Source organism: Scyliorhinus torazame, chromosome 17 (genome assembly GCF_047496885.1).
Source record: "Scyliorhinus torazame isolate Kashiwa2021f chromosome 17, sScyTor2.1, whole genome shotgun sequence".
Lineage (NCBI taxonomy): Eukaryota > Metazoa > Chordata > Chondrichthyes > Carcharhiniformes > Scyliorhinidae > Scyliorhinus > Scyliorhinus torazame.
This window is the reverse complement of record NC_092723.1, coordinates 95,894,041-95,909,323: the sequence shown is the minus strand read 5'-3', so window position 1 is coordinate 95,909,323 and position 15,283 is coordinate 95,894,041. Positions and strand designations below refer to the sequence as shown.

General features: G+C 45.1%; 1 protein-coding gene across 1 annotated transcript in view; it reads left to right on the top strand.

Annotated features, from left to right (window-relative positions):
• fam234a (family with sequence similarity 234 member A) overlaps positions 1–15,283 on the top strand; it is a 60,749-nt gene that overhangs the window by 4,460 nt on the left and 41,006 nt on the right. The window contains 2 exon segments of the mRNA XM_072480765.1: positions 133–246; positions 10,438–10,620. Of these exon segments, the coding sequence (XP_072336866.1) occupies positions 133–246; positions 10,438–10,620 (297 nt within the window).

The window sequence follows — 15,283 nt, the reverse complement described above, 5'->3', positions numbered from 1 at the left end:
AATTTAATTGTTCGCTTCATCGACAACAAGTATAAAGAAACTGCATTATAATTGATTTAAACAGAAGTAACTATATTTGAAGCAAGATGTTAACAATGTACTGATATGTTTATGTTATTTGTATTGTTACAGTGAGTTATCCTTTTTTCACACTGTGGGATGCAAACAGAGACAAAGTTACAGATGTGATATTTGCATTTAAGTAGTTCAACAATACGAACGTCAATGGATCATGTGCAGCTGAGGGTAGGGGACTGTTATAATTATGTGGAACATTATTGTTCTGTTACGATGGTGCTCAGACTTCTGTGTCTCATGTTACAGCACCCTGGGCTTCAGCACAGTCAATTCCAGCCCCTATTTGACCCGGAGTAGGAACTTAACCAATAATTCTTAGAAAAATAACCGAAGTCTTTGGCCCTTAGCTTCCCAATAATTACAGTCATAATCATAGACGTTCACAGCATGGAAACAGGCCCTTCGGTTCCAACTTGTCTATGCTGCCCAGTTTTTACCACTTGTTTTAAGTCACTGGGTTTATACATTTTAAACACAATTACTTTTTATTTATAACAAGAACTATAATGAAATATGCAGAAAATATAACTGGTTAACTATTATCAAATTATGAATCCCCCATTATCTTGCCCCCACACTCGACACACTTTACACATGCACAAGACAGACAAACACCGGTGGCGTACGTCCCGTAGCGCCCTCGAGGAAGCAGGTCGCAGGTCGGATCGCTCCCGCCTGCGATGGGCAAACGGACCTTTTCCAACTGACTTTTTCAGAACCTGGGCAACCTGAATCGGTGGAGGAGACGATAGGGAAGAGCCCCCCCCCCGGGTAAGGACAGCTGGACCAGAAGTGGTCGAGTGGAGTGTGGAATGGCAAGGATCGAAGCGGGAGCAGTGGGGACCCCAGGCCGGGCGGCGAAGCATGGCGGACGGCAGGGACCAGGGAGCTCACTGGCTAAGGGAGCACAGATTGAGTTCTTCAGGAATTGCTTCGCTGAACTGACGAGGGACACGGTGGACCCGATGAGAGTGGTAATGGACCCGAATGGTCGAGACACAGGCGGTCCAAGAGAAGGTGCTCAGGGAGGTCGAGGTGAAGCTCTCCAGCCAGGCGGACACGGTAACGGAGCTGGAAACATGAGGTGGAGGGAGCTGAACGCCAGCCAGAGGAGATGCAGGGCAGCTTGAAGAGCTGGGGAACAGAGGCCAGGAGGCAGAATTTGAGGGTCGTTGGCCTCCCGAGGGCTGCGAGGGATCGGATGTGGGTGCATACGTGTGAAAGGTATTCTCGGGGCGCTGAATGGACAGAGGCCTTCCCTCGACCCCTGGAGTTGGATGGGGCTCATAGAAGCCCCATCGTCCTGGGCTCAAGGAAGCCCAGGGCGAATGAGCCCGACCGAGGGCCTGGGTGGTCCGCTTTCACCGGCTTGCTGACAGGGAAACGTGAGCTGCAAAGGGCCAAGGCGGAGAGGAGCAGCAGATGGGAGAACTGCGATGGTGCGCATTTACCAGGACATGGGAACGGGGCCTGGCCAAGAGGCTTGCAGGATTCATCAAGGTAAAGGCAGCCCTCTACAAAAAGGAGGCGAGGTTTGGAATGCTGTATCCTGCGAAGCTGGTGGGTAGCGTTTGAGGAACTCCACTACTACTTCGTGACACCAGAACAGGTTTGGACTTTCATTAAAGATAAGAAACTGGACTTGAACTAACGGGCACTTAGTTTTTTCAGTGCTGTACAGTGGCGGCGGTCTGTTAACCTAACTTGCTCTGACTAGGAGTGGACTTTTATTAAAAGAAGAGCTGGACTGAACTAAGAGGACTCTGGGCTCTCAGTGCTTTTGTGTGGGCGGCGGTTTGTTAATTTATCCTGTACTGTAATTTTTTATCCAAGATTGTTTTCAGCCAGGACAGAGAGCGGGGGCTGGGAGGGGCGCACTGCTTAGGGTGTTTGGGGAGCTTGCAACGGGGATGGGGGGGGGGGAAGATGGGCCTGCAAAGGGGGCCCTGCACTTGGTAACTTTTGGCAGGAGATTAGGGCCTCTGATAGGGGGGATGGGCTATGGGCTGGTTAAGGGACTTGAAAGGGCACGATGAGATACAATCAGGTTAATGGGTCCTTGATGTGTGGGGGGAGGGCGGGAGACAGACAGGCGCCAAGGGCAGGGGGCAGCATAGTTCGCATAGGTCCAGGGGGGCACCAGGGAGAGGAGGGGTGGGCTAGGGCAAGCGGAGGGCTGACCTGGCAGGTCAGGTCTCCGGGGGGGGGGGGGGGGGGGGGGGGGGGGGGGCGGTTTAGAGCCACGTTAGTTTAGTTGAACACATGTGGCATGGGCAAACAGCTGACAGGGGAAGTGCCCTTATTAACATGTTTATTCTTTCCCACTGTTCGTTGTCACATATGTTAAGGCTCTTTGCATACGGCCATTTTTCTCTCTGTAAATGTTACAAATTTGTTTTGAATAAAAAATCTTTTTAAAAAAGACAGACAAACACAGAGAGGAGTAGAAGGGGTGTAAATAAATATGTAATGAAAGGGATTAAAGTATTTGTTTCAGATGGTGGTTTCTAGCATGCTGTCCTTCAAACTAGGCTTTCAGATTGATATTTCTGCTTTCCAGTCTGTACTGCTTTTCACTGTAGGTTCATTCAGGTATCTGCATATTTAGAAACACAGCAGCTTACAGCATATCTGGAGAAAACACTAGGGAGAGAGAGAGAGTAGGTCCTTTTCTGTGTGGAGCCAGGTCAAAACCCTGCTTTCCTTGGGTCTCTGGAAATCATCCCACTCAGGCAGAATCAAATGACCACCTGTTACCAGGCAGAGTACGGACTTTCATTGGCCACCAGCCAGTCAATCGAACCAAGTCCCACCCCATCTCTTTGATTCTGAAATGTCTGAGTTTTGCTGTCCAAAGCTAGCACATTGTTCACTGATGCAGCTTTTGAATTTTGCATTCTCTTTGCTGTTTGACTTAAAGATAAATGGTAATTAAGCATCCATGGATCAAAATAATAACGGCACAAAAAATAAAGGTAAAATAAGGGAATCATCAGGAAGGACCTTTACACACTTTTTTTTAAAAAATTTTGTTGGATGTTTTTCATTTCTGACAGGCTTCATATCGTTCCATCGTGTCCCTCCTAAACGAGGTTTACATCTCTTTGCTGTTCAAGTGGTCAAAATTTACATTAGTGTTACAAGCATATACGGAGAACATTGGAACAACATAACAACAAAAAAAAGAAAAAAACGCATGGAATAAACTAACGAGATGAAACAAAAATACGACAGTAAAAACAGTTTAAATTGCATTAACTGGCATTGGTAGAACTTTAGATGGATGGCTTCATTGTCTGAGCCCCTCTTACTTCCATACATTTCTTGGGACTACATATAGTTCACATTTTATTCAGCATGTCCGTGTGCGGGCACCTGCACCCCTCGGTACGTAGGGTGGATTTTCCTTACTGTGGCATAGGTGCTCCCTCTCGCTCCCCCCTTCCGCCCTTAGTTGCTGGTCACAAACAGGTCTTCAAAGAGGCTGATGAATTGTTTCCACATTTGGTGGAATACTTGATCTGGTCCCCTAATTTCAAATTTTATTTTTCTAGCTTTAGGTAGGTCGGAGAGCCAGTCTGAGGCTCTAGGTGGTGCTGCCAACATCCATCCAAGCAAAGGTCCCCACCGGGTAATCAGGGGTCAAAGGCCCTCTCCCCATAAAGATTTCTGGATGCTCTGATACCCTGAAGGCCGCCAATGAAGGGCATGACTCCATCTTTGCCCCCACCACTCTGGATATGGCCTCAAAGAAGGCAGTCCAGAACCTGCTGAATTTGGGGTAGGACCAGATCATGTGGATGTGATTGGCCGGACCCCCATATCCTCCAACTCCGAGAAAAACCCGTTTATGTGTGTCCTGGTTAGGTACGCCCTGTGCACCACCTTTAGCTGAGTAAGGCTCAGCCCTGCACATGAGGTGGAGTTGACCCTGTGCAGAGCTTTGACCCAGAGTCCTCCCCCTATCTCCATGCTGAGTTCCACCTCCCATTTTTCTTGCATCTCATCCATTGGAGCCCTTACCTCCTCAAACGGTCATCATTTTATGTTGCCACATTTACCAGCACCCCCCCCCCCCCCAAGCAAATCTGGTGCTCGTAGTCTGTCTAGTAAAGTGCGTCCAGGTATCTGGGGGAATGTCATGGTCTCTGCGGAGAAAGTCTCACAACTGCAAATACCTAAGCTCATTCCCTTTTGGGAGTTTGAGCTTCTCTGCTCCGACCACGTACATGTCCTTCACCGTCAGTACCCCTCCGTCCTCTCCTTTTGAAGTTGGCTTCTATTTTTGCCGAAATAAATTTATGTTTTTGCAGATGAGGGCCACAGCAGACATGCCACTGAGTTTGAAATGGTGTCTGAGCTGATTCCAGGTCCTTAATGTGGCTGCTACCACCAGTCTCCTCCAGTATTTGGTTGGGGAGGGGCTGGGAATGAGGTGGGGCCAGTGCCAGGAGGGACGTCCCTGTACAGGAGGCCTCATCCATCTGCACCCATTCCGCCTCCAGTTCCTCCGGCCACACCCTCACCCTCTGTGTTCGCTACCCGAGGACAGAATAGGAGGTTTGCCAGAGCCAAGCCTCTCCTGTGTCGCCCTCTTTGTAGGCTGATTTTCGTATCTGAGAACTCTTTCTTGCCCAGACAAAGGCCACGATTAGTTTATAAGCCCTGGTGAAGAAGGATTTTGGGGATGAAGATCGGGAGTGATGTGAATACGAAGAGAACCTTAGAACGTTCATTTTTATTGACTGCAGTCATCCCGCCAGGGAATGTGGGAGCGAGTCCCATCTCCATAGGTCCCTCTTCACCTCCTCCACCAGGCTGGGCAGATTCCACTTATGGATCCCCATCCAATCGTGGGCTATCTGGATCCCCAGGTTCCTCAACTTGGTTTTGGCCTGTATGAATGGCAATGTCACCAGCTCTGTTCCTCCCTTTCAGGGGTTCACCAGGAAAATTTTGCTCTTGCTCAGGTTCAATTTGTATCCACGGGCAGCATGGTAGCACAGTGGTTAGCACAGTTGCTTCACAGCTCCAGGGTCCCAGGTTTGATTCCCGGCTTGGGTCACTGTCTGTGGAGTCTGCACGTTCTCCCTGTGACTGCGTGGGTTTCCTCCGGGTGCTCCGGCTTCCTCCCACAGTCCAAAGATGTGCCGGTTAGGTGGATTGGCAATGATAAATTGCCCTTAGTGTCAAAAAAAAAAGTTAGGTGGGTTACTGGGTTACATGGATAGGGTGGAGGCGTGGGATTATGTAGGGTGCTCCTTCCAAGGGCCAGTGCAGACTCGATGGGCCGGATGGCCTCCTTCTGCACTGTAGATTCTATGAGAAGACTTCAAATGTGCTCAGTAGTTCCGTTATCTTGTCCATGCTGCCCAGGGGGTTTGGCACATAGAGCATGCCGTGGATCCAGGTAACAGGGTGTGAAGGGGCGTCCTGTAGGGTAGCCTTTCGCAGTACTGTGTCCATCTCTCTGTAGTCCGGTATCCACTGCCTGCAATAGCCCACCATGCCGAGGAAGGTAAAAGTTTCCTTTTTCGTTCGCGGAGTTGGAACCCTTGCTACAGCCTGTACGCTTTCAGACCCAAGCCTCCGCTGTCCTTGCTGCAGCTGAAATCCCAAATACTGAACTGTCTCCTGACAGAATTGCAGTATGTCCATTGGGACCCTATGCCCTCTTTCTGCCGGATGTGGTAATAACAAAAGGGTATTCTGTTGACAAACTAGCCCTCCCTCTGAGGCTATCAATAAATCATCATCATATTGAGGGAATGTTGACCTGCAGACAACTGGCACTCGCCCAAGTCTCTTTTAGTACTGTTGATTCCGATATGTAAAGCAAATAGATATCGACTTTCTGGGTGCAATGGTATGGAGAAAAAGGCTGAGAAAGTATCCGTTGTTGGTGGTATAGAAGACAAAATGACATTTGCGTCTGACACCAATGGAGCAATAGTGATAACAATTTTATTGATGACTCTAAGATCTTGCACAAACCACCACTCGTTGGGTCTTCCTACCTTTGGAATGGGGAGTATAGGGGTGTTACGGGGGCTTTGTGTTCTCTTCAGCACCCTTTGCTGTAATAGTGCATTGATCACTCTCTCTATCCCTTTTTCTGCTTCCGGTGCCAACCAGCATAGTTTTAAGCAGGGCAGGGCAACGTTCTTCTGTAACTGCACCCTATGCGCTGGGGCAGAATGTACTTTTCCAACATGGTTTTTATGTTGGGCCCATAGATGTGCCAGTACCTGGGCCAGGATTGAAGGGAGTAAATGATGGCTCTCTCGGGGAGGTTGTTGTCTTTCAAATGTAGCGGGCCATTGCTCCTCTTTCCAGGTCACTCTGCTCTCCTGTTTGCCATAAAATTCTATCAGGCAATTTCGTCCGTCTATTTCAGTATAAATCCCATGTATAACTTTTTTTCCTTTGCCCTCATTGATCACTTCTCCTATTTGCTTTGCCTTAGCGGGATGTCTTCCGGCCAATGTTAAATGGGGTTCTGAAGTTAAACCCATCCCAAAAAGGTCCCTCTGACTATGGGTCAACTGTACTAACTTTCCTAATCCCACAACACCGAAAAATAAAAAGGAGTGATATGCAATGGGGTCTGCTTTCCTAAGTGACATTGCATTTGTAAATTGTATGCCTGCTCATCCTCACAAGCGTACCAAGCCGTGCAATGGGTCACGATATTCTCTCGGCTGGACTCTTATCAGGTGTTTGAATAGCTGTGCCCAAGGGTCATTAACCTTTTGTAAGACTTCCTGCAGTTTTTCTTTTAACAGTGGTACTGTAAGGATTAACGTTCAGCTGCCAGCATACAACACAGACACAGAGCGATCAGGTGCAGGCTCAGAAGTTATTAAGTTTTGCAGCTGGTGAGCTCGTATTTGAGACTGTTCTGTAAACATTCCATTATCAATACAATGTATTACTGCTCCTAATTTGCAGAGTGTCTGCCTAATAGGGGAAGGTGTCGCTAGGTGGGGTACATCCTTCCTGGGGGTTAAATGCTTCTTGGCCCCTTGCATGATAGCCTCTTTCTCTCTATTTGCTAACCAGTGTTTGAGGGACTCATTTCCTTCATTCAAATGATTATCATTATTGGGAACCCAGCCCCCATTTATGCCTGGTGGGACTGCAATCCCATCCTTCAAAGCTGGCCAAGATGCACCATAAGAGTATTTTAGAAGCAGCAAAACATCCCCTGGGAGGGGGCTATAAATACCACACATTTAATTCAATTTCCAATGATTGATTTTATAGGCATTAGCTATTCTTAGCGACGTATATTTTTCTTTGTCAATTCAGAAAAGGTCAACTGTCTGCTGAAATGGTTACTGTTTCCTGCAGAACCTAAGGGGGCAGAGAAATTGGAATGATGCCATTTACGTCTTTTCACATAATCTAAAAACTTATTCATATTCAATTACTTTTATTTGTAACAGCATTTTCTTTCTTTTAAACTGTTTTTAATTTCCAATGTTTGAGTGCATTAGAGAAATCTCAACACAAATCACTTAAGTTATAATCTCGGACGAACAATGACAGACGATAAAAAATACAACCCACTTACTACTTCTATGCTTTGACTAAAATTAATTGGTTAAATAAAACACATAGATTCTCACAGCTCACAAATATCACAGACAAATCTGAATTCCTTTTTCGACAGGAACCCATCTATTACGTTTTTACCGTAATCTATTTACTTTTACTCCCCCGTTTTTTTTCGAGAGGGGGTCAGCTTCATTAGAATCCTATGGGGGACATGTATGTTTTCCTACCTCATTCCGTTGCTTTACGATTGTTTCTTTTCATTTTGTTACTCATTTTGACTCCCTTATCTGTCTTCTTTAAGGAGTTCGCCTTCTTTCTCACTCCGGATGTCTTTACCGAGGCTCCGGGTCGACCTGTGAGGGGGCGTCAAGTTTATTGCTCATCGTTCCTTCTGCAAAATACTTTAGAACATATATATAACAATAACAACGACCGCGGAAATCATTTACAAATACTACAGGGAGCGCACACCAGTGTTTATCCTTTCACGAACCTCAAAGTCTTTTTTTAAATTTTAGTCTCTAAGGCACCTTTTTTCTTCCCATGCAGCTATTGTTAATTTATTAATTAAGATAACTCATCCTAGCATGAGTCACCAGCCAGTAATTAAGGCTGCCGAGCGCCACCCCCCCCCCCCCCCCCCCCCCCCCCCCCTTCCCCCCCCCCCCCCCCCCCCCCCCCCCCCCCCCCCCCGCCCCTTTCAGCTGAGGTCACGCTATGGCTCTCTCCCTTTCAGCTGAGAGAGTCCTGTTTAGAGATTTGTTTTGGGGTTCACGTCCCGTTAAATTAAGGAAACTGCAACGACTACGCTAATTTGTCGTGAAAATCATAATAAAAACAAATTCTTCGAGGTTCGATTTAAGGACATTTATTTACACAAATATATTTGTGGAGAGAGAGTGTTCTGGCTGCATAGCCAGGGCACCGCACTCTTGAGATTCAATTGAAGGAAGCATATTTTTATAGTCTGAAATAACAACTTGAAGTAAACAGACATGTTTATATTAAATATACCTTGGAAAGTACGTAAGATGAAATACGTAGTACGTATGTTCTTGCCCTTGGCTAAAAACAACTCGAGTACACAATTTGTTATCTTTCGGAGGACAATGTGTTATCATAATAAGGCTGAGACCAAAATATTAAAAAGGATTTTGTTTATGTTTCCTGACCTTATTTTCATTCAAAAGTAGTGTTAAACTATATAGTCAAGCATTTCCCAGCATGCTTCTAAGTTGGCAACTCATTTCCCTTCCACAGAGCAGCAGGTCATCCGCATAGTGAAACTGTGCTCCCTGCTTCCAATCTGAATGCCTGTCCATCCTTTTGCTGCGATGGCCAGTGGCTCAATTGCCAGTGTGAACAGCAGTGGGGACAACGGGCACCCCTGTCTTGTGCCTTTGTGCAGCCTGAAATATTCAGAGCTGATGGTGTTCGTCCATACACTTGCCATCGAAATGCTGTGCAAATGTTTCACCCATGAACCCTGGTCCAAACACGAGCACCTCCATGAGGTACTTCCATTCTACTCGATTAAAGGCTTTCTTAGCATCCAGAGAGGTGATCACATGTGGTGGCCCTCCCCGGGTGGGGTCATAATCACGTTCAGCAGGCATCCTGTGTTCGCCGTTAGCTGTGTGCCCTTGATAAACCCGGCCTGATCTTCCACGATCACTCTAGTAGCCTCGCCAGAGCTTTCGCCAGGACTTTGGCGTCAGTGTTAAGAGTAAAATGGGTCTGTGTGACCCGCACTCTGTCGGGTCTTTGTCTTTTTTGGGGATCAGTGCGAGCATGGGGGGGTGACTGACCTTTGCACTCATAGCTCTTAATGTTAAATTGATGCCTTCGTGTTACAGTTTTTCAGATCATGATCTACAAGGCCCTTTAGAATTAAATCCTACTTCTGAAGGTGGCTTAATCATGTTTCTCTGGTCCTTGAATTTTATCGGTAGTGACTTCAAACCTAATCTCTTCCTGTAAGGTAAGCTGAAGTCGGCATCGTCCTGGATGACCGTAGGCTGCTTTCTCCTTTGAGGGGGAGAGCTGAATGCTGGTGATTTAACCTGAGGATTACCACACCTCCGGTGAGGGGCAAGGTTGAGAAGGCAGGCTTCATGTGTGATGCTGTTACCACTAACAGGCCTGTCATTCATAGTTTGGACTATTCTGTTTAAAAGCAGTGAAACCAGCATACTCAAGTTTGCAAATTTACTGACATTGCATTGTTATTTCAATATATGCAGTTCACAGTGGTTAAGAGAGGGGAAAATTAAAAACATTAGCAAGGCACTTTATCACTCGGCTTTATGAAACATTCATCCCTGTATATTCTTAAAAGCTCCAGGTTATCGCTCAGTAATTTAAAATCCGTAACAGCAAATTTTCATTTTCCTGTTACAAACTTTCATTAGCAATTTCTCCCCAACTGAGTTGATGGCTAAAAACCTCATGATGGTGAAAGTTAAATTGCAGACTAAACAATAAGACCTGCTGTACCCAGACAATGGTTAGCGTGAAGACTTGTGTTTCTCTAGCTTATTATGGTATGTCCGGACTTGTAATTCTAAAGATAAAAACAATTAAAATACAGATGAGATGCAAGTGTAATCGGCGAGAAGCAAGTCACAATATCATTGAATTTTCATAAAGCATTGCATCTTATTTCTGTTCAGTCACTGCTGATCATGTAGTGCTGACCTCTAGCTACAAAGAAGTAATGTCATCTTTTATACATACTAAAATGTTTATTTGTACATCGAGAGTATCTCTGTTAATTAATTTATTCTGCATCATTTTTAGGTCTGTCGTCTTGTGCCTATGTAACTGCTCTATCTGGAACCAATGGGAGTCTCCTGTGGCAGAGAGCTTTGGCAGAAAATGTTCAGCATGTGCAATGTGGAATTGAAAATCTAAGAGGTACAAAGTCTTCAGGCTGCCTAGTCATTGGAACGCCTCATCTCCTGACTGCAATCCACTCTTCTGGTATGTATTTCAAAATAAGTATCCTTTTTCTGATATTGTTCTCCTAAGGACTTTATTTTCTTATTATTTTAGTTGTTGGAAGAGACCGAACCAGTTATTTAAATAGATTTGTTACCTTCTGTAAGGAAGAATAGCGTACAGACTTTTGAATCAAAGTTTAGTCAAAGAAGGTTAGACAATGGGGGAAACATTTTATACAAGATAGATATGAAGGAGGCAGATTGATGGATGAGGAGAGGGGATAGAGGAACATGGAGGAGAAATGGGCATTAGATAGTGGATGACAGTGGACAGAGAAGGGGTGGTAAGAGACGAGGAGAAGAGGATGGGGGATAAAACCATAAGACATAGGAGCAGAAATAGGCCATTTGGCCAATCCAGTCTGTTTCGCCATTCAATGAGATTATGACTGATCGTATGTGAGAATCCTCAACTCTGCTTTCCCACCTTATCCCTGGAACTCTTGATTCCCTTAATGATTGAAAATCTGTGTCTCTCAGCAATGAACACACTTGACGACATTGCTTCTACAGCTCTCTGCGGTAAAGAATTCCACATATTCACTCCCCTCTGAGGGAAGACATGCCTCCTCATCTCTGTCTTGTAGGAAAATAGAGCATGACCAACTAGGAAGAAATACAGAGAATTCCTTTCCCTTCCTCAAGCCCAGAGATTTTCTTCTGGGGGATGGGAATGTTTGTGAGGAGCTAGCCTACCTTCATCCAGGAATGAGGAGGTTGGTAATGATGTTCTTCCACCCAGGAACCAATTATATGCTCATTGAGGAGATAATGCCAAAAGTTGATTTTCTGTGCAGTGAGTGGGGGGAGCCTTGACCTTGATGGATTTCTAATCAAGGTGCCAACAGAAAAACTTAATGTAATTTATGTTAAAAGAGCCATATGAAATTACGCTCTAACAGCAAAGTTGAGAATATGATTATGTTACTGGACTAGTGATCCAGAAGCCAGGACTAATGACCTGGAAACGCGAGTTCAAATCTCACCAAGGCAGCTGGGGGAAAATAAAATTTTATAATTTTTTTAAAAATCTGAAATAAAAGGCTAGTATCTATGATAGTAACCATAAAATTACTCGATTGTTGTAAAAATAAAACATCCGTCTGGTTCACAAATATGCCTAAGGCAAGGAAATATGATGTCCTTCACAAGAATGTGGTTGACTCTCAATTGTCCTATGAAATGTCCTAGCAAGCGACTCAATTCGATAATGTGGCTCATCCCACCTCCTTGGGGCAATTATGGATGTGCAATGAATGCTGGCCTTGCCAGCAACACCCACATCCCCCGTAAGTGAATAAAACATATTATTGATTAGGATTTTGTTTCAATGGAAGTTAGGCTCGAAAATCTTGAACGTTTGCAATTACAGAATTGGGGATGTTTCTATTCATGTGAGCTTTACCTGCTGAAAATATTGCCTGTAAAAAGTGAGTATTGATTTGATTCACAGAATTAATGGTGAACTCCATAAGAGACAAAGAATTGTTTTATTTGGAATGCAAGAGAAAATAGGTACTTGGACCATTAGTGAGATTTTAAAGAAAGGGCCTGTGATATATCTGAGTCCAGAGTTAGAAGTTACAATGCAGGAGGTCATGAGATTCAGTTAAAAGTTACTTGGGTACAAATGTAGTGACAAAAACAAGTCAGTCAATGAAAGCGACAGTGCTTATGGTTTATTAGCTTCTGATTTATCAGTAAGTGAGAGTGACTGAAGAATGAATGATTTGCTTTGACTGCCACTTGTCTATAAAGCAGCTTAATGATTTGCATCAGCTCTTGACCCACTGAAATATTTCTCAATCTGTCTCCTGAAACGAGCACTCATCACTGAAAGATGCTATAGTAGATTGAGATCACAAATGGCTCCAATAGTTACACCTCCAGGATATGCTATAGTAGAATAAGCTATTGGGCAGTAAAGGCCTGCTCCTGAAATTAAAATACTCAGACTGTTTATGGGAGTATAACTTGCGGTAGCAGTGGGTGTGCATCCAGTGGTGGTGGGAATGGGGACTATGGCGAGGGAAAGAAAGAATGAAAGACTTGCGTTTATATACTGCCTTTCATAACCACCAGACTTCCCAATGTGTTTACAGCCAATTAAGTACTGTTGAAGCCCCCGGGGCCTGATGGGATTTATCCTAGGATTCTCTGGGAAGCCAAGGAAGAGATTGCTGGGCCTTTGGCTTTGATTTTTATGTCATCATTGGCTACAGGAATAGTGCCAGAGGACTGGAGGATAGCAAATGTGGTCCCTTTGTTCAAGAAGGGGAGTAGAGACAACCCCGGCAACTATAGACCGGTGAGCCTCACGTCTGTTGTGGGTAAAGTCTTGGAGGGGATTATAAGAAACAAGATTTAGAATCATCTAGATAGGAATAATATGATTAGGGATAGTCAGCATGGCTTTGTGAAGGGTAGGTCATGCCTCACAAACCTTATCGAGTTCTTTGAGAATGTGACTGAACAGGTAGACGAGGGTAGAGCAGTTGATGTGGTGTATATGGATTTCAGTAAAGCGCTTGATAAGGTTCCCCACGGTAGGCTATTGCAGAAAATACGGAGGCTGGGAAATACGGAGGCTGGGGATTGAGGGTGATTTAGAGATGTGGATCAGAAATTGGCTAGCTGAAAGAAGACCGAGGGTGGTGGTTGATGGGAAATGTTCAGAATGGAGTTCAGTTACAAGTGGCGTACCACAAGGATCTGTTCTGGGGCTGTTGCTGTTTGTCATTTTTATCAATGACCTAGAGGAGGGCGCAGAAGGGTGGGTGAGTAAATTTGCAGACGACACTAAAGTCGGTGGTGTTGTCGACAGTGCGGAAGGATGTAGCAGGTTACAGAGGGACATAGATAAGCTGCAGAGCTGGGCTGAGAGGTGGAAAATGGAGTTTAATGTAGAGAAGTGTGAGGTGATTCACTTTGGAAGGAATAACAGGAATGCGGAATATTTGGCTAATGGTAAAGTTCTTGGAAGTGTGGATGAGCAGAGGGATCTAGGTGTCCATGTACATAGATCCCTGAAAGTTGCCACCCAGGTTGATAGGGTTGTGAAGAAGGCCTATGGAGTGTTGGCTTTTATTGGTAGAGGGATTGAGTTCCGGAGTCATGAGGTCATGTTGCAGCTATACAAAACTCTGGTACGGCCGCATTTGGAGTATTGCGTACAGTTCTAGTCGCATCATTATAGGAAGGACGTGGAAGCTTTGGAGCGGGTGCAGAGGAGATTTACCAGGATGTTGCCTGGTATGGAGGGAAAATCTTATGAGGAAAGGCTGATGGACTTGAGGTTGTTTTCGTTAGAGAGAAGAAGGTTAAGAGGAGACTTAATAGAGGCATACAAAATGATCAGGGGGTTAGATAGGGTGGACAGTGAGAGCCTTCTCCCGCGGATGGAAATGGCTAGCACGAGGGGATATAGCCTTAAACTGAGGGGTAATAGATATAGGACAGAGGTCAGAGGTAGGTTCTTTACGCAAAGAGTGGTGAGGCCGTGGAATGCCCTACCTGCAACAGTAGTGAACTGTCCAACATTGAGGGCATTTAAAAGTTTATTGGGTAAGGATATGGATGATAATGGCATAGTGTAGGTTAGATGGCTTTTGTTTTTTGACTTCCCATGTCGGTGCAACATCGTGGGCCGAAGGGCCTGTACTGCGCTGTATCGTTCTATGTTCTAAGTGTAGTCACTGTTGTAAGTTAGGAAACACAGCAGCCAATTTATGCACAGGAAGCTCCCACAAACAGCAATGCGATGATGACTAGATAATTTGTTTTCTACGATGTTGATTGAGGGATAAATATTGACCAGGACACCAGGAGAATTTCATTGTTCTTCTTCAAAATAGTATCATAGGATCTTTTGCGTCCACCTGAGTACCCGGCGGCGTGGTTCACGTATGGTTCCACCCGGCGGGAGCTCTGCGTCGCGGCTGCGGTGGCCGTCCTGGTGAAGGGATCAGTCTCCAGGGGGGACTTCCACGACAGCCCAGCCCGTGATCGGGGGCCACCCCCCCCACTGACTTGGAAATATATCGCTGTTCCTTCAATGTCGTTGGGGCAAAATCCTGGAACTCCCTCCTTAACAGCACTGGGGGTGTACCTACACCTCAGGAACTGCAGCAGTTCAAAATGGCAGCTCACCACCACCTTCTCAAGGGCAGAAAAGAATAGGCAATATATGCTGGCCTAGCCAGCGACACCCACATCCCATGAACAAATATAACAAAGAGTTATTTATCTATCTTCCTACTCCCATGATAAACATATCTAGGGCACTATTTAAAGAAATGTAAGAAATTTTCCCAATGACCTGGTCAACATCCCTTCCCTAACCAACACCTCAAATTAAATCTGGCCGGTAGTCTCATTGCCATTCACAGATACTCCGCTGTTTGAAATTCCCTTCAAACAAATTCACTATGAAGCAACTAAGACGTTGTATCTGAATATGGTAAATATGGATAATATTAAATGATCGCAGGAGGTTTTTTTTTAGGTCTTACATGTTTATGGAGTATATATTTCAAGCACCATTTTACTGATTGCTTCTATTTTATTACCCTTTTAATGCCTTGTAACAAAATATAAAAAGTGGAACTTATTCACAGGCAAGAGTGGATATTTCCTAAATGTAA